The sequence below is a fragment of the Nerophis ophidion genome, linkage group LG05 (genome assembly GCF_033978795.1).
Source record: "Nerophis ophidion isolate RoL-2023_Sa linkage group LG05, RoL_Noph_v1.0, whole genome shotgun sequence".
NCBI lineage: Eukaryota > Metazoa > Chordata > Actinopteri > Syngnathiformes > Syngnathidae > Nerophis > Nerophis ophidion.
In genome coordinates this window covers 38,263,219-38,281,159 of record NC_084615.1, presented here as the reverse complement: position 1 = coordinate 38,281,159, position 17,941 = coordinate 38,263,219, and the positions used below count along the sequence as shown (strand labels likewise).

The 17,941-nt window shown below is 42.0% G+C and overlaps 1 protein-coding gene across 1 annotated transcript in view; it reads right to left on the bottom strand.

Annotated features, from left to right (window-relative positions):
* Nucleotides 1-17,941, bottom strand: part of igf2r (insulin-like growth factor 2 receptor) — a 50,237-nt gene that overhangs the window by 18,831 nt on the left and 13,465 nt on the right. The window contains exons 6-38 of the mRNA XM_061900852.1: nucleotides 17,309-17,420; nucleotides 17,126-17,231; nucleotides 16,896-17,055; nucleotides 16,544-16,736; nucleotides 16,354-16,457; nucleotides 16,110-16,274; nucleotides 15,856-16,002; nucleotides 15,618-15,770; nucleotides 14,159-14,296; nucleotides 13,936-14,086; nucleotides 13,524-13,692; nucleotides 13,318-13,433; nucleotides 13,070-13,229; nucleotides 12,807-12,983; nucleotides 12,641-12,736; nucleotides 12,450-12,551; nucleotides 12,198-12,360; nucleotides 11,936-12,112; nucleotides 11,707-11,853; nucleotides 11,418-11,596; nucleotides 10,354-10,441; nucleotides 9,935-10,144; nucleotides 9,034-9,164; nucleotides 8,852-8,955; nucleotides 8,649-8,782; nucleotides 8,291-8,487; nucleotides 8,054-8,180; nucleotides 7,853-7,984; nucleotides 6,996-7,155; nucleotides 6,779-6,887; nucleotides 5,120-5,201; nucleotides 4,907-5,040; nucleotides 4,684-4,830 (exon numbers count right to left, since the gene is read on the bottom strand). Of these exons, the coding sequence (XP_061756836.1) occupies nucleotides 4,684-4,830; nucleotides 4,907-5,040; nucleotides 5,120-5,201; nucleotides 6,779-6,887; nucleotides 6,996-7,155; nucleotides 7,853-7,984; nucleotides 8,054-8,180; nucleotides 8,291-8,487; nucleotides 8,649-8,782; nucleotides 8,852-8,955; nucleotides 9,034-9,164; nucleotides 9,935-10,144; nucleotides 10,354-10,441; nucleotides 11,418-11,596; nucleotides 11,707-11,853; nucleotides 11,936-12,112; nucleotides 12,198-12,360; nucleotides 12,450-12,551; nucleotides 12,641-12,736; nucleotides 12,807-12,983; nucleotides 13,070-13,229; nucleotides 13,318-13,433; nucleotides 13,524-13,692; nucleotides 13,936-14,086; nucleotides 14,159-14,296; nucleotides 15,618-15,770; nucleotides 15,856-16,002; nucleotides 16,110-16,274; nucleotides 16,354-16,457; nucleotides 16,544-16,736; nucleotides 16,896-17,055; nucleotides 17,126-17,231; nucleotides 17,309-17,420 (4,670 nt within the window). The remainder of the gene's footprint in view (nucleotides 1-4,683; nucleotides 4,831-4,906; nucleotides 5,041-5,119; nucleotides 5,202-6,778; nucleotides 6,888-6,995; nucleotides 7,156-7,852; nucleotides 7,985-8,053; nucleotides 8,181-8,290; nucleotides 8,488-8,648; nucleotides 8,783-8,851; nucleotides 8,956-9,033; nucleotides 9,165-9,934; nucleotides 10,145-10,353; nucleotides 10,442-11,417; nucleotides 11,597-11,706; nucleotides 11,854-11,935; nucleotides 12,113-12,197; nucleotides 12,361-12,449; nucleotides 12,552-12,640; nucleotides 12,737-12,806; nucleotides 12,984-13,069; nucleotides 13,230-13,317; nucleotides 13,434-13,523; nucleotides 13,693-13,935; nucleotides 14,087-14,158; nucleotides 14,297-15,617; nucleotides 15,771-15,855; nucleotides 16,003-16,109; nucleotides 16,275-16,353; nucleotides 16,458-16,543; nucleotides 16,737-16,895; nucleotides 17,056-17,125; nucleotides 17,232-17,308; nucleotides 17,421-17,941) is intronic.

Sequence of the window (17,941 nt, the reverse complement as noted above, 5' to 3'; positions counted from 1 at the left end):
TGGTGGTTGTGGAGTGCTTCTTCAGTCGTAGCTTTGCACTCATTATCAAGAGGTGATGATCTGATGCTACATCCGCACCTCTTTTTACCCGCACATCTTGGCATGATCTTCGGAACTTTCTACAGATGCAGATATGATCTATTTGGTTCTCTGTGATGTGATCTGGGGATCTCCAGGTGGCTTTGTGGATCCTTTTGTGGGGGAAGATGCTGCCTCCGATTACCATTTGGTTGAGTGAGCACAGGTCTGCTAAGCGCTCTCCGTTTTCATTCATCTGCCCCAATCCCTGTGCTCCCATGATGTCTTCATAGCCCGTGTTGTCGGCTCCAATCTTGGCATTGAAGTCGCCCATGAGAATGGTGATATCCTTTGCTTTCTGTCTGGCTAGCACATACTGTAGTTGATCGTAGAATTCGTCTTTCCTCTCCTCTTCAGCATCGTTTGTTGGCGCATAACATTGGATGATGCTCAAATTGATGTTGTTCTTCTTGGTGGCAAATGTGGCGGTGATAATTCGTGGGTTTACTGGTTCCCATCCAATGAGAGAACGCTGTGCCTGTGGGGCCAGCATCAGGGCCACCCCTTCCGTGTGCGGTGCGCCATCTTCGGTGTGGCCAGAATATAACACCATCTCTCCTGATGTTAGTCGCAGCTGTCCTGCCTGTAGCCACCTTGTCTCACATAGCCCCAGGAGAGAGATGTTGTAATTTCTCATCTCCTGTGCGACCTGTGCTGTCTTCCCTGTTTCATACATAGTCCTGACGTTCCATGTGGCGATGTTGGTGTGCTTCCTGGGAGTTAGAAGGGGGATCAGCCTTGCAGCTTCCTCTCGGCTTTCACTGCTCTGCGTCATTGACCTCCTATGTGGAAGCCCTTCCTTTCCCAAGTCGTGTTGCTTTTGAGTCGTAATTGATGCTTCTGTAACATATATATTTTTGACGGGTAGGGTTGTTGGCCCTACGCCAACCCATTTAACCTATGGGCGAGGTGGTCCAATTCGTCTCACCTCTACCCTTTGACCTGTCCAGCATGGGAGTCCCTACTAGGTGCATGCGCACCCGCTGGCATAGCTCTCCGGGTCACGGAGGCACTCAAGCCACCACCCCACGACAAGGGATGGACCGTGTGATCAGTTGCAGTAGAGCAGGGTTTTTTTTTAACAACAACACAGAAAAAATGTAGTAAAAATAGAAAAAAATGACTAAAAATACAATGTAATGAGAACAAGTTGTAGTAATTAATACCACTAATCATATATTATGTTAACACTAATAATAATATCCAATCTCACCTTGAACACAAAGTTGACATGCAGATAATAGTTTCTTCAAATACATTTGTTTGCATATAACTAAGGGCATCTGTGCTGATAAAGATCAGAGGCCCAATAAAAAAGTGCTGGCTTCTAAAGCACATACATTGATTATGATACTGATTATCTGGTAAGAGAAATGTAATCCACATTCTTTTGAAGCAACTGTAGCTAATATCAAACACGCAGTACACAATGTCAGATCTTTGAGTAATAAATAAATTCAATTAAAAATTGTATATTCTTTTACAATCTTGATTTTATGTTTTTTAATGAGACCTGGCTCCACAAAAACACAGCAAATTGGGTTCTTATTGAATCTATCCCACCTCACTTTAACAAAGTGTTTGAGACACAACAAAACCAGAGGGAGGGGGTGTTTCAGCCATATTCAGGGAAAATATCCATACCATCAAAATGTAATTGTTTTATTTTTTCATCATTTGAGTATGTGTCATTAAAAATGGAGATAAAACGATCACCCATTCTTTATATCACTATCTACAAACCACCACATAATTCAAATTCATTTAGTGATGATCTTATGGAATTAAACTGCTTTTGACGCTTTGATCAGAACATGAGACTTAAATGTGCAATTTGAATGTATCCAATGACACGCCAGCTAAATAACTCAGTGATATCCTTGAAAGGTTTGGTGTAACTCACACGTAACAGAGCCAACACACACTAAAGGCCACACTCTTGATTTGATCATATTAAGGGTCTTGCTATTTCAAACGTGAATGTTATCGATGCTGCTTTATAAGACTATTTCTGTGTTTTCTTCGACTTGTCTGTTAGACCCAAACCAGCAGTTGTGTCTGCGGTTGTTAGGGGTATACTCAGAAATGACACCATACAGACACATTTTGTTGAAATTATCAGGTTTTTAAAACACCCTGTATGCTAATGTTGATGATCTCTTGAACTCATATACATTAAGTGTTGTAAATGTTTTGGACACCATTGCTCCCATCAAGGTTACAATGGTTAAAAGTTATCTAAAGGCGTCATGGAGAAATGAATACTCAAGTTTGGGCACAGAAAGGGGAATGTTGCAGTGCTGAACGGAAATGGCGCAAATCAAAGCTCCAAACTCAATATGAGTTTTACAAAAAAATGTTAATGTGTTCAACCAGACTTTGCGTAACATAAGGGAAAAAAAAAAATTCTGAAACATCACAAACTGTAATATCAACTTTCAGGTCCTGACTACTGTTTGCTTCAGTAAACAGATTAATAACAAAATCCTTCAATTTCACTTCCCAAAATAAAATATTTCTACATCAAAGTGCAATGACGTTGCAATATTCTTTCATGATTAAGTTCAAAGCATTAAACATTCAATTATTCCTGGAAAATAAATAGCTACTGTGCAGCCAGCTAGTCAACTAGTGCTGGCACATTTCACTACTGTCACTGACAAAACAGTTGAAGAAACGATCCACAGTCTGAGGCCATCAAAATGCTGCCTTTTACCTACATTTCCAAAGTCTGTGCTGAGTAGTTTGTCACCACAATTCCCTAATCTTGTTAACATCTCACTGCAGTCCTTAAAAACTGCTGTCATTAAGTCACTCTTAAAGAACAGTAGTCTTGATGCCACCGTATTGAATAAATACCGGCCCATATAGAACCTGCCAATTTTGGGGCATTTTTTTCTTAGAAAATGTTGTATACCAACAGCTAAATGACTTTCTCCTGTTTAACAATGTGTTTGATACTTTTCAATGCAGCTTTAGGCCCCACCATAACACTGAAACAGCACTGATCAAGACGACAAATGATATCTGCCTTAACACGGACGTAGGAAAAGTCACAGTCTTGGTTCTGCTGGATCTGAGCGCTGCCTTTGACACAGTTGAACATACCATCTTAATACAGAGATTAGAAAACTGGTTGGAAATATATCCTGCTCTTATCTGGTTCAAACCACATCTCAATCACAGGACATCCTTTGTAGAAATTGGCTACTTTTGTCTCGGACCGTAGGGTCCAGCACCCCCCACGACCTTGAAAGGGACAAGTGGTAGAAAATGGATGGATGAATGGATGGATGTCTCTGACCAAATGGCTATGATCCGTGGGGTTCCTCAGGGCTCGATTTAGGGATTCCTATTGTTCAACTTGTAAGTGCTGCCACTAAGTCAGCTAATACGCAGCTTCAATATGTCCTACTACAACTATCCATATGACCCACAGCTTTACGTGTCACTAACGGCAGGTGAAGGTCGGCCTGTTGATTCACTTTGTCACTGCATCAAACAGATCAGTGTGTGAATGCCTGCTCCCAGTGCCACTCCCACACTGGTTTAAATGTAACTTAGATATTGGGTTTCACTATGTAAAGCGCTTTGAGTCACTAGAGAAAAGCGCTATATAAATATAATTCACACTTCACACTTCAGCTAAACTTAGACAAAACCAAAATCATTGTCTTTGGCCCACAGAAGCAAAGATTAACTATTGTTACTAACCTTAAAATCCTCTCCCTGAAACCTAACAATCAGGTTAGAATTCTAGGGGTAATAATGGACTCAGACTTTAATTTTAACAGCCACATTAGGTCAATAACAACAGCAGCTTTTAACCACGAAAACTTTACCAAAATCAGAGGAATAATGTCTAAATCAGACTTAATCCATGCTTTTGTCTCCAGCAGGTAAGACTACTGTAATGGCCTTCTCATTTGGCTCTCTAAATAAGCTGTAAAGCAGCTGCACTACATCCAAAATACTGATGCTTGAGTCCTGACTAGAACCAGGAAATATGACCATATCATTTCAGTGCTTAGGTCACTCCATCGGCTTCCTGTTCCTCTGAGAATAGACTTAAAAACTGCTCTCCTTTTGCAAAATGACATTTGACATGTTAGAGCCATGTTAACCATCTCAAGCTGTGAGAACGGCATGGAGTGGTCTCCTGCTGGTGCCTAAAGTCAGGACCAAACATCTTGAAACTGCAGTTCAGTTTTATGCCCCTAAAGTTTGGAATAGTTTACCTGAAGTTGTGAGACTAGCCTCAACGTTGGCAATGTTCAAATCCAGCCTGAAGACATTTTTATTTAATTGTGCATATGACAACTGAAAGTATTTTATCTACAAATTAATTAAAAAAAATATATCGTTTTATGATGATTGTGTTTTCTGATTTTAATTTGAATTATGATTTTCCATTTTTATGTTTGCCTTTTTTTAATTTTCCGCATATCACTTTTAATTGCCTTGTGTACGATTTGTGCTCTATACATAAACTTGCCTTGCCTTGCCATATCTACTTTAGTTTGTTTTAGATTGCTTGCAAACTTACAAATTTCAAAATGTCCCGAATAATCTTTGCTTTTTTCGTAGAGAAAATAGTGCACTGACCAGCTCCACTCCCCTCTGGCAGGTGAAAATAATGGTGGAAGTGTAGTTCTGTGCTGGGTCCGATGCACACTTGGTGGAGCTGAAGTAGGTGATGGACACGCCGCCTGTTGTGCTGATCTGAGGGCCACTCGTAGTCCGCCCAATGTCCTTTTATTTCAAAACAGCAATTCCAGCAAAGTTTAGAATCCTGACAATCTTTAACGTCTGTAAATTGTTGACTCACAATTGGGGGCCCTTTGTCTGGGTCCATACAGACAGCGGCACCCGGAGGGCAGATGACCCCTGGGATGGGGTTAAGAGGTTGACATATGTTGATGTAAAAGTCTGGAGAATCATCGTTTTGGTCCACCTCATCATCTAAACATAGCGGAGACAAAAAGATGTGAGGTTACAGTAAATATGGACGACATCAATGTGACTGAATGTCTTCTCTGACCTATGGCAGTGTAGTACCCATTGACATGGATCAGAGGTGTTAGGTCAATAATCGCAGAGCCGTTCTGGACCGAACAAGTTACCTAGGAGGAAGACAAAGTGGTAATGAAGGTCAGCTACCAACAATTTTGCTACAATGTGGAACATTTACATGTTATATGTTTATTAATGGGCATTGTCCCATGTGAAAGTGTCAGGTAAGTGAATTATATTAATATAGCACTTTTTCTTCCATTGATTCAAGCACTTTACATTAAGAAATCCATTATCTATATTTAAGCTACATTTATGCACAGGGACCAAGGTGGGGGAGGTGTGTTGCCCAAAGACACAACAGACATGACTGGAATGGCGGAAGCTGAATTCGGACCAGGAACCCTCAAGTTTCGGGCAGGCTGCTCTACTATCTGAGCCACGCTGCCCAAACAAATTACATTAAAGGCCTACTGAAAACCACTACTACCGACCATGCAGTCTGATAGTTTATATATCAATGATGAAATCTTAACAATGCAACACATGCCAATACGGCCTTTTTAGTTTACTAAATTGCAATTTTAAATTTCGCGCGATGTATCCTGTTGAAAACGTCGCAGTATGATGACGTGTATGATGACGCGTGCGTTTGACGTCACCGGTTGTAGCGGACATTTTTTTCCAGCCCGATCCAAGCTATAAGTAGCCTCCTTTAATCGCATAATTACACAGTATTCTGGACATCTGTGTTGCTGAATCTTTTGCAATTTGTTCAATTAATAGTGGAGAAATCAAAGTAGAAAGATGGAGGTGGGAAGCGGTGTATTGCAGCTGCCTTTAGCAACACAAACACAGCCGGTGTTTCCTTCTTTCAAATTCCCGACGGTGAAGCTTCACCATAGAACAGAGCGGTCAAGCAAACATGGTTCCCGACTACATGTCAACCGGCAGGTTTCGGTGAGAAAATTGTGGTAATAAGTCAGCTCTTACCGTAGACATGAGAGGAGCTTGCGTCCTCCTGCAGCTACATGGCTTCCCTCAGAGACACTGGCGGTCACCACACCCGTGGCCTCACCCCTACGACTTTTAGGTACCATATAATCTCACTAAAACACTGGTAACACAATAAGCCGATAAGGGATTTTCCAGAATTATCCTAGTAAATGTGTCTAATATCTGAATCACTCCCACTGCACTCGCCTTTTTTTTTTTTTTCTCTCTCTCTAGTCCTTCACTCTCACTATCCTCATCTACAAATCTTTCATCCTCGCTCAAATTAATGGGGAAATTGTTGCTTTCTCAGTCCGAATCGCTCTAGCTGCGGGTGGCTATGATTGTAAAGAATGTGAGGATGTGAGGAGCTCTACAACGAGTGATGTCATGCGCACATCGTCTGCTACTTCCGGTACAGGCCAGGCTTTTTTATTAGCGACCAAAAGTTGCGAACTTTATCGTCATGTTCTCTACTAAATCCTTTCAGCAAAAATATGCCAATATCATGAAATGATCAAGTATGACACATAGAATGGACCTGCTATCCCCGTTTAAATAGAAAAATCTCATTTCAGTTGGCCTTTAAAGACACAACAAAAAAAGATATACAAACACTAATAATCCAAATTTAAGTGAAATATTTTGGGCATCTTGACAGCAAGAATCCGTTTACGCACACAGTCATACTCACGGGTTGTTCGCACACCATGTGTGTATGGAAAGCAAACAAGTGTGTGCAGGTGTCGGCATTGGAGTCAATAATGACGAGTTCTGAAGGGGCTGAGCTCATGCTGGGTGGCCTGGAAAACACATTAGGCACTTTAAATGTAAGCATGCTAGCACCAACTAGATGTTTATGCCGATTGGCTACCAGCAAAGTTCAAGCGTATAAGAGAATGTTTCCATACTTGCAGATAAAGTGGATGACAGTGTTGTGTTTGCGGGCGGGGTCTGCGGGACACGTACTTCCTCCTTCATAAGTCAGCTCCACAACTTGGTCCTTGTACGAGAGCTTCCTGCTGGACTGGCCGCCGCTCAAAACGCTAGTGCCATCTTTAATGCACACACCTGCAACAAATACAATACACTTTAGTGAATGCACGGTGGACATAGTGAACAAGGCATCGTGGGTAACTTGCACATGCGTGAAGTCAAAAAAACAGTGGTGTGGCACTGCTGAAACAGGAGTCATTTAAAATATTTTAGTACTTTATCAGCATACTTAGACATGCATTGTCTATTTGGTCATCTGAGCAGCATTAATCAGTAACTAGGAAAGTCTGACACATGCTTCATCAAACCTTAAAAAATGTCTGTTATGCTTATTTATTCAGGACGAGGAGTACAGTGCAGAGAAAAAGCTCTTGGAAGTTCTACTCGTTTCTTCTCACTAACACATTTTATTTCCACATTCATGTTTGGACACTGTTGCCAAAGATGTAAAAGTACCTAGATGGAAATGATTGTCATGTGTCACATGTTTGGCTATAGAATGATTACATTAGTCCTACTGAGTTAAAGCCTCATCTAATTCCACGCATGGATGATTTAAACAAATGCAAATTGGCAACAAGTTTAACAGGGCAGAGAACTTTTAAAGCCCCTATAGATAAATATTTAAGTTTTATAAATTGGATCGACATTAAATATCGAATTGAGGCCTTTTTAACATGAATGTTGAGTAATCATGTAAAAACCCAAATAAGTTAATTTATGGGATGTTTTCTTTCAAAACATGGTAATCTAAACTTTGTGAGTCGCATACCTGTTCCGGGACGACATCCAGCATTGGCCACATCTCCACAAATGTTCATGCGGAACATCCTCCTGTGCTCATCGTGGTCATATACAGTGTAGCCTCCAACCCGAGTCAGACTGTTAAGGTCAAACAAATGACCTGCAGGGGCAAACATTTATTCGGAAATCCAGAGAGACAAAAAAAAAAAAAATGAGTAAAAAAGGTAACCTGTAGCTGGGTTGGCAACTCTACAGCCGTCATGCTGGCTGCTGTTCAGAGGGCAGGCGGCAGCTGTTAGCCACAAGAAGGTGTACAAACACTCCTCAATGGCAGAAATAAGGGTTGGTCGGGATTCCTGAAAGGGGACAGGAGTAATAAATTACATTGGTAATTAAGAGAAATTAATCATATCAATATACTACCAAAGTGAGAGCCATGTTGATTGCTGGAATTCTTTTAACTTACTACTTGTTTTTTGTCACACTTGAATCGAATGACGGTGCTTTTCTTGCGGACTCCGTCAGGACAGGCCTGGCCATTGGTGTACTGTAGTTTCAGCACACTCTTGTCCCACGTAGGACCTGTCTTCACTTCCCCCAAACTGACATATTCATTCCCAACCTTCATGCAGGACGCAGTGTTGGACGGACACTTCCATGAACCTACCACGGCATGAAAACCTCACTTATGCATTGTTTTTTGTTTTATTTTTATTACAATTTGCAGAATGTTTTCTGCAAACTTGCAAGTCTTCATTTTCTTTACTTTTCACTTCCTGTCGGTGTCAAAAATTTGACAATGCACACAAAGGAGAACCACGCACCTCCCTGCAGAACCAGTGACCTGCAGACGTTGATGTAAAATCGTTTGCTGGGGTCGTCAGTCGAAGGCTCCACCTCCCAATTTTGAGTCTCCATGGCCAGAGGTGAGAGATCATACGAATGTCCTATATCGTCACTATAGACAAGACACACGAACAACAATAATTACCACCTATGAAAATATATTTCAGTCAATCAATCTTACTGGTAGGAGCAGCTGGTGGTTTTGACAGGAATGCATGCAAGAGCAGTGGGCCAGCTAAACAAGTACGTGCAGTCTGGGGTTTCCTTGATGAACTCTGGCGCTCCCTTGAGAAAAAAGCCCATAGAGCAATTAGCTATTAGATAGAACAATAGTATTTTTTGTGTTGGAAGTGTGAAACCCACAGGGTTCCTGTCAGGGTGACAGGAGAAATAGATCTCTGTGGATCTCTGGTATGTCTGGTGGCACTTTTCTCCATTGGTGTAGTTAAGGATGAGCTGATCTCCCACAAAACTCAGAAGCTGGTTTGCCATTCCTGCACACACATAGTTAAATGCAATTTATACACCAAAGATTAGTGATGCACCAAAACGTCGGCCACCGAAAAATTCGGGCCAAGAATAAGAATGGCCAAAAATTGCATTTCATCCAAAAGACATATCACCGCAACAGTACCATAGGACCACACTGTTGGGAGTGGAATGGAGGCAACATGTCTGCAATGTGCGTGTATTTTAAAATGTTTAAGTTAGACCAACGGACAGTGATCTGCAAAATGGTTGTTTGTATGGCAAGAGGCAGGGAGCAAACCTGGAACCCTTAAGTTGCCTGGATGCTGGATCCGCAGGATATCTGGATGATCTGTCTGATGCTGAACGCCTCATTGATTGACAGCGAAATATCTTATGACTGTCTAGTTCTGATGGAGTAGAACAACCCACTGCATGGTCCCTGTTGACTTCTTCTTTGAGACGCATTGACTACGTCTCTGGTGCAATTCAGTATTTGGCCTATTCATTATAAAATATATTATGTTATTCTAATTTTCCCAATGGTATTGTTGGAATACCAGTGGGAAATATCTTAATTATTATATGATTTGTTTTTTGAAGGATAAATATTTGCGCAATTGCAACGCCTCGACGCGGTTAGTACACAGTCAAAATCATAAATTTAATGGTAATAATACCTTAATAATAATGAATTACGGTGTTTAATTTTCCTGCCTCGGTTTCCTCATTTTCGGTTTTCTCCAAAAATACGACATATTTGGTAGTGTTTGTTTAGATATATGCACATTGTCACCTGCTATCTTATGGTTGCTTTCTTTCACTTGGCACGAGGAGACAATGTTGCTTCCTGTGTCTTTGTCAGTGCAAACGCCTCTTTGGAGCCCGTCGCAGACAGACAGATGGTAGATGTACTTGTCACTTTTCACTTGGTAATCTTTCCCCTTCAGGGAGTTCAGATTGAACTCGTAGCCACTCCTTGGATCATGGACACGACACTCATCCCCTGAGAAGCCCAACACAAAGAAATCACTACGGTTTCATGATTTATTGCTGAACACTGCAATATTAAACACTACTTTACATCCACCAAAGGTGTTCGTTAGCTAGCAGTTGTGCTGTGGCTTTAAAAAGTTTGCTTAGTGAAGAGTGGGTTTTTTTCATGTTTCAGTTTACAGGAACTATTGTATTCACTATTCTAAGAGTCTGACTAACCTTGGGACTTCCTGATGGGACAGGCTTCAGACGTCCTCCAGATAAAGACATACTCACAGCCATCCTGCCGGTCGAACATGGGGGAACCCTGCACACACAAACACGAATAAACAATGAAGCTTTATAAAGTTTTAACAAAATAGCCCACGTGTACATGGGCAAAATGTATTTAGTCTCATCCTAATTTGGATTACAATGTTGCTTATGACGTGCATTTTAATACATCACACCTTTAATCGGAAAACTTTAGACATGCGCAGCACATACCGTAAAAAGATGTACAAGAAGAAGAAGAAGAAAAAGCAATGACTTCTGCTGTAAACAAACATGGCACTGTGCATTTCTGCTTGTTCACTGTCACGTTATTTATTTATAAAAACTATTTTCTGTTCGCTACTTTTGTTTTACGTCTCCTTTTGAAATGGAACTGTTGTGCTATGTACATGTTGCAACATGTTACGACATTCTGTGTACGTGCCTGAGGCTAGCATTTAGCACTTGGAGTAGCTTTAAGGCCGTGAATAAAACAGCTCATTGAGACGACAAATGGATCACTCCTTTTTTCGTTACATCGACACATGACACTTTATACCAAACTTTTAAACATAACACTATATAACGCTACTTCTGTACATGTCGATTCGGAAGAGACAGCAGCAGGACAATGGCTTCATTCTGAGACTATAAAATTTGTAATCCCCCTCCACCACAAACAACAGCTGACGTCAAGAAATGCGCAGTAAGGATAATTTCGACCCGAAAGAAGCGTTTACATGCCCTCCAATCTGAATGACTTTAAGATAAACCACCCGTCTTGATCAGAATGAAGAATTTCTATTCCGGTTACGATTTTAATCCAATTAATTGTGTCATAGTGCACATAGCTAGTGACACTAAGAACTAAGAAGGAGTTAGGACAATTGTACCTAAAGGAAACACTGAGATACTTTTTTTCTAAGTATGAAACAAAAGCCAAAAACAAGGTGGTAGAGAAAAAAACAAAACAACAAAAGTGGTAGAGGACAAAGAATCATTAGTGATTAATGCTGTTATCAATTACTCACTGGGCTGTCGTCACAGAGCAAGATGATGCGTGTCGAGTAGCGTGACGAAGCACCACAAGGGTCCCCATTATGATAGAGGATGCTAATGGAGCCATCCTCTGCCACCTGGGGGCTGGCCTGGACCAGACCCAGGTTGTAACTGGTGCTGCCAATCACCCCACAAGCACCCAAAGGACCAACTGAATTAAGATTTTTTAAAAAGACAAATTTAACATTTTTGAAAATATCAGGTTCAGCTCCACTTCAAGTATGGCCGTGTAGTAGAAAACAAAAAGACGTGGACACTGACCGGGACAGTCCTTCTGAGGCGGGAGGGGTTTGCAGATGTTGATGTAGAAGCTGCGTGACGTTACTACATCCGTATCTATGGCAACCCAAGGTCTGTCCTCTCCACCTCGGACTAGATGACTTAGGTCATACTCATTTCCATGTGAATCTAGTGGCCACACCAAGATGTTTACTTGACAAGGTGATGATCATTTGAGATTAAGCAATAGGAGACTGCATTGTGCCTTTACCAATGACGCGGCAGACCACCGGGGCAGGAATGCAGGCCAACGCGGTAGAGAACTCAAAGAGCACATCGTGAACAACATGGCTGGGTAACGTGCTCAAGTCTTCCCGCAGCAGCTTCAATGAGCCTGGGTGAGCTGTTTGATTGCACACGAAATTGATGGTGAAGGTGTCCCGAGTTGCTGAAGAACAAAAGGAAAAACATATAAAACTGCTCTTAGAATACAGAAGACTAATCTTAAACATTTGTGTATTATTTGATGTTACCTGTAGAATCATCCCGAGGCCCTTTGTATGTTAGTTTAAGTAGGCCTTCTGTGGAGTACTGCAGGGTCTTCTCCACCCCCACCGGGCTAACGGGATGCCCGTCTTCCAGTTCGCAGCCCGTCATTCCTGGTCCACATTCTGCCAGATCCGAACAGATGTTCACCTACAAGGTAATGTACTCTTGATCAACGGTTTACTTTTGCCACGTGTTAATACAATTAAATATTTTTTTCTGCTATGTGTCGGTCTTACCAGGAAGTCCTTTCCATTGGCTCTGGTCTTGTATCCAGTCTTGGAGGCGAGAGGCTGTAGGTTGAACTCCAAGCCGGTGTTGGGGTCAATCACAGCACAACTCTGGGAGAAGAAGGAAAAAAAGTAATCTTTTTGTAGCGCACCATCATTCTTAACTCCACCAATCAGGTATGTGCAAGCAGATAACTCACATTGTTCTTGGTAATGGTGATGGCGCAGGCGGCCTTGGTCTCCCATATGAAGTTGGCTGTACAGTTTTGGTACATGAGGAATCGGGGGCCCATTGACTGCAGGGTGATGGTTACAAAATAAGTAACTCACATAGAATGTTAGGCCTTCCAAATAGCTTAAACGTACCAGAGTTCCCCTAGAACACACAAGGTGGATGCGTGTTGTGTACGTCAACATCTGGCCATCGGACTCGCAGGTGGCGCCATCTGTGTACTCCAGCATTAGCCGGTCCCGCCCCTCAATGATCGGGCCACGCTTGGAAATACCCATGTTGCTGACGGACACCTCTTCCTTGGGAAAACCCTGGAACACATCATTTTTATTACAATTTCCATCCTTTGGAAGACCATAGTATTGTTAATCAGTTGTAATTGGCAGCAGTTTGACACCTGAGTGGTGGTGTACTTCATCTGGCAGACAGAGGCATGGCGGTCGCAACCCATGATGGCGTTGATGGGTCGACATATGTTGATGTAATACTTCCTCAGGTTCATAGTGTCAGACAGGTCCATTGCTTGCCAGTTGCCAGCGGAGGATGTGCGAGACAAGCTGAAGACAGAAGGAAAATGAACATTTTAGTGATGTTAGAAGCAGTTTTTCTTTTCAAACATCAAAACTTTATTAATAATTACTGCACCTGGATAAGTCATACTGGTCAAGAGTGTTGGGATCCGTCACCAAACATTCATGAGGTCTTTCAGGACACGCGTATGATGTATACCAGCGGAAGTTATACGTGTACTGGTCCTCCACCTGGATCCGGTGAATAATATTACAGAAGATTGGAAACTGTTTGCGAAAGTGAGAAATAAATCAAAGCAACATGCAAGCCAGGATGTTTACCTGGAATTCAGGTTTTCCAGCGCCCGCTTCAGGATCACAGAGGAAGGATATGAGTGTGGATCGGCGTGTGTGCTGTTCATTGTTGTACTGGGAACCATTGCTGTACGACAACTGGATTAGGCCGTCATAGTAGGACAGTCCGGAGTTTGCATCACCAAGACTCCAACTACTAAAATGGGAGGCATATAAAAACAAACGCATGACACATATTCAAAAGGCAAGCAAATACAATTAAACCGATCGATGTAGAGCAATGGGTGAATAGGATTGGGCATCTTCTTATATACCCACTTCATGCAAAGATTTGCATTTTTTCATTAAGAGTCATGCTTTAGTCGCTGGGAAATTAAAAAAAAAACATATTTTGATTGCAAAATATAAAATGAAACAACTTCAAATATATTTTGATTACCTTTTTTCTACTTGACACGCGCCAGCCTTTTCAGGACAAGTGGCAGCTTTAACCGGGCCGCACACGTTGATGTAATAGTCATAGTTGTCGTTGGTCAGGTTGTAGAAGCCGCCGTCGGCCTTAGAGAGTGGCGACAAGTCGAAAGAAAAGCCTGGCGAAAAGAGTTTTAAATTACTTTCTTTTGGTTAAAGTCAAAACTCTTCCTGAAGCGTGTGAGATGTACCTGCCTGTGCGTCCTCCACCTTGCAGTTGTCCCCCTGTGTTTTGGAGAGGACGCATGCGGCGGCGGTGTACCACTCCAGCTCGTAAACACAATGATCAGACGAAACGCTGCGAAGGACGGGAGCGCTCTTCAGCTCTCCTGCAAAGAGACACAAGTTAAACTAAAACAAATATATTAGTGGCTTAAAACACTTTCACTTAATTTTTAAACCTTTAGTAATATTTAAGGTGTATTGGTGTTACTGGTAACACATTTTATTCATCAAGTTTGGGTTTATACATAATAAAGTACTACCTAACCTAACGTTAAAGAGACAAAAGGTTGACAGATCACCAATATATACATCGCATTTCTTCTATTAGGGGTGTCTTAAAAAAAAAAAAATACTTGACAATTCGATTAGAGGGGAGTCTGGTTGGACTATCAACATTACAGTTGGCTCGTGGGACATTGAAACCCCTCCTCCCTTCACGGAAAGGTGGCAAGTTGTGTTGAGTGGGATGCTGCCAGTCGAAAGCATAGCAGGCCGTGCCACAAAGCCAGAAATTGGACCTGTAACTTTGACTAGTTCACTTGAGACACCTCCCCCGTCATAACTACGCTCTAGCACTGGTAATGATACTTGCACTAGTATCCACGAAAAACTTGTTACGTTTATTTCTTTTGAGGGTGCCCCACGTGGGGCAAAATGTGTCATTTAATTTGGCCTGCCAAAGAGTGGTTTCCTAAATTTGATTGATATTTTTACAAACCTCTTTTCAAGCTCAAAATGTCAATTATGGCATATCCGCAAAGATAATTAGTTGTCATCTAACGAATGTGATGATCTCCACTACCTTATATATGGTGGCATGGGGCTTAACTCCTCACTCATGTTGCTGTTCAAATAAACTCAAAATATTAAAGTATGTATTTGCAAAAAAATATATAAGATGTTATTTGCACTTATTAAACAAATTTTATTATTTACATTTAGACTCTGTGTTTCACGGTTAAAGTCCCCGTGTTCAGCTGGCGGACAAATTAGCACATTTTCACTTTGCCCTCTGGAGGCAAGAAGTTTGGGCACCCCTGTTCTATATTGTCAAGTCTGATCGTCTTCCTAGTGCCCGACAGAACCAAAGCAGACACCAGTGGGGCAAGCCGAGGACCTCACTAAACTATCCAATTTCCGCCATGTTTATTTGTGTATCCATGCGTTATACAGTAGCTCTTTTGAGGTGGAAAAAGTTTATATAAAATCTTGAATATTGAAAGTGATACCCATTGCATGCATGTAGCAAACATGTTTGTGGGCCAAAATATTTTGGCCATGGGAAAACATACCCATTTGCCCATCTCTGATTTTAACGACTCAGATTCAAATATTAAGGAATCCCTAGTCTGTGACAGTTCTCCTTCCTATTATAATTGTTGTTATAACAAGAATAATATTAATCATTATTTGTATTCAGCACACCTGGCTTGCACTTGAGCGTCAGGATAGTTTGAATCTTTGTTGTTTTGCTACATAAATCTCCATCAGTGTACACCAGTCTGATGTCATCTCCTTTTTCAGTCTTCTGGGGAGAGGAAAGGAAGCTGCCCAGGCTGATGACTTTATTGTCTTTATCTGAAATACAAAGACATTGATATCAAATATTTCTAGCAACAACAAATAACTTTGATGAAACATGAATGTTAATCTCTCTTCTTACCTACGGCACAAATGGCAGCGTTCTCCGGACAGCCGGCAGCTCCTTCTGCCTGGATGACTTTGTGGCAAACGTTGAGGTAGAAGCGCTTCAAGTTGTCTTCTGGGGATTCAGCATCAACTGCCTCCCAGTTCACATTCAAGTCTGATCCTGACACATTCAGGACACAAACTACTTAGAAACAAACTAATATTTTACTTAAATCCATCATTCTGTCCTTGTCCCTGATTAAAAGCAAACTTAATTTCCACACTCACCAGGGTATTTTGTGAGAGGTGAAAGGTCGTAATGCTTGCTGCCATCTTTGACCCGGCACAGAAGATCTTCTTTCTCCTTGACACAGGCGTGCGCCGTCTGCCAGTTAAAGTAGTAAGTGCAGTCGTTTTCCCCAACAAATACCGGTGCTCCTATGCCACTATTGGCTGAAAAGCATTAAAGAATTAGCTGCCCTGTTCCTGCCACCAGGCGACACCATCTAATGATGAAACTGAAGCTTCCTACTTGCATTCCTGTTACACTCAAAGTTGATGATGGTCACCCTCTGAAAGCCAGTGGAGCACTTGGTGCCCTCAGGGTAGATCAAAGTCAGATCTCCATCAGAATAACTGAATAAGATAGGAGGCATGTTAAAAAAAAAGACATGTTTTATCTAAAATGCATGAATCAGATGAAAGTCACAAGCAAATATTACCGTAGGGTCTGGTTCTGATATCTACCAGCTACCTTCTTGACGTTGCCTGTTTTTTTCACCTGGCAGGATGATACAAACTCTCCCAGGTTGCTGCATTCTTCCGTGGGGACTTTTCCACACACGTTCAAGTAGTAGATGTAGCTTTCTGTCCCGTCACTGTTTGAAGAATGGGCGTAGTATGGATGGTCTTTGGCTAGACAAAACACACACACTGTAAGTACATATCCTCTATGAGTGTGCCTCTCGCCCTTTGTCATATTCAGATAGCTGTTTCCAGCACCATGTCACAAAGTCACAAATTTACAAGCTAAAAATGACGGTGGATAATTGCGATGTAGTGGTGCAAACGTACAGCTTAGTGTGAGAGGGGTCAAATCGACGGAGATGTCATGCTGCTGGCTGGTGAGTTTGCACGTTTTGCTCTCCAAATAATCTCTGTGACAGGCGTATTCCGTGGCCCACTCCACCTCATACCGGCAGTTGGCCTCCGCCGTCATTTTAGGAGTGCTGCCCTTTGACACAAAAAAGGGTTGTTGATGTTGAACACACAGGGAGCAGCAGTTGTAAATGTGTGTGACCTACTGAATGTCTGCTTGAAGGACAGATGAAACTGATGGTGACGGCAGGAGTGTGTCCATTGCAGAAGACTGGAGTCAAGTCGGCACTCGCTTGGTACTGTAACCTGAGTCTTCGCACACAAAAGATGATGCCAAACAAATCAAAAATGATTCTACATTGTGCAGGGTCTTTAGGAAAATCAACTACCTGTCATTGGATAAGAGCTGCAAGGGCTTGGTGGGGGAGCCCATGTCGTAGGCCACGTCCTTGGTTACAAGGCAGGCTGCTGAACCTTCTGGACAACGTGCTTCCGACCCATCTGACAGAGCATAGATGCATGTGAGGCATGACTAGCTATGTCATTTCCAATAAAGCCTCAAGCATGTAATGTATTTTAGAGTAGGGGTGTCATCCAAAGCTGAATAACCCACAAAATGTGTGAAATTGTAGAAAAACAGCGGAATACAAATGACTTCAGAAGCATATCGTGAGTGCAAGCCAGTGTGAGCTAGGAGAGACAGGGTGAATCACGCTGAAGTACATCTTTGTCTGACGGTCTAGTGTAAGTACCCCACTAAATAATGTGGGGCGGCATAGCTCGGTTGGTAGAGCGGCCGTGTCAGCAACTTGAGGGTTGCAGGTTCGATTCCCTCTTCCGCCATCCTAGTCCCTGCCGTTGTGTCCTTGGGCAAGACACTTTACCCACCTGCTCCAAGTGCCACCCACACTGGTTTAAATGTAACTTAGATATTGGGTTTCACTATGTAAAGCGCTTTGAGTCACTAGAGAAAAAGCGCTATATAAATATAACTCACTTCACTTCACTAATGTTGTTTTCTT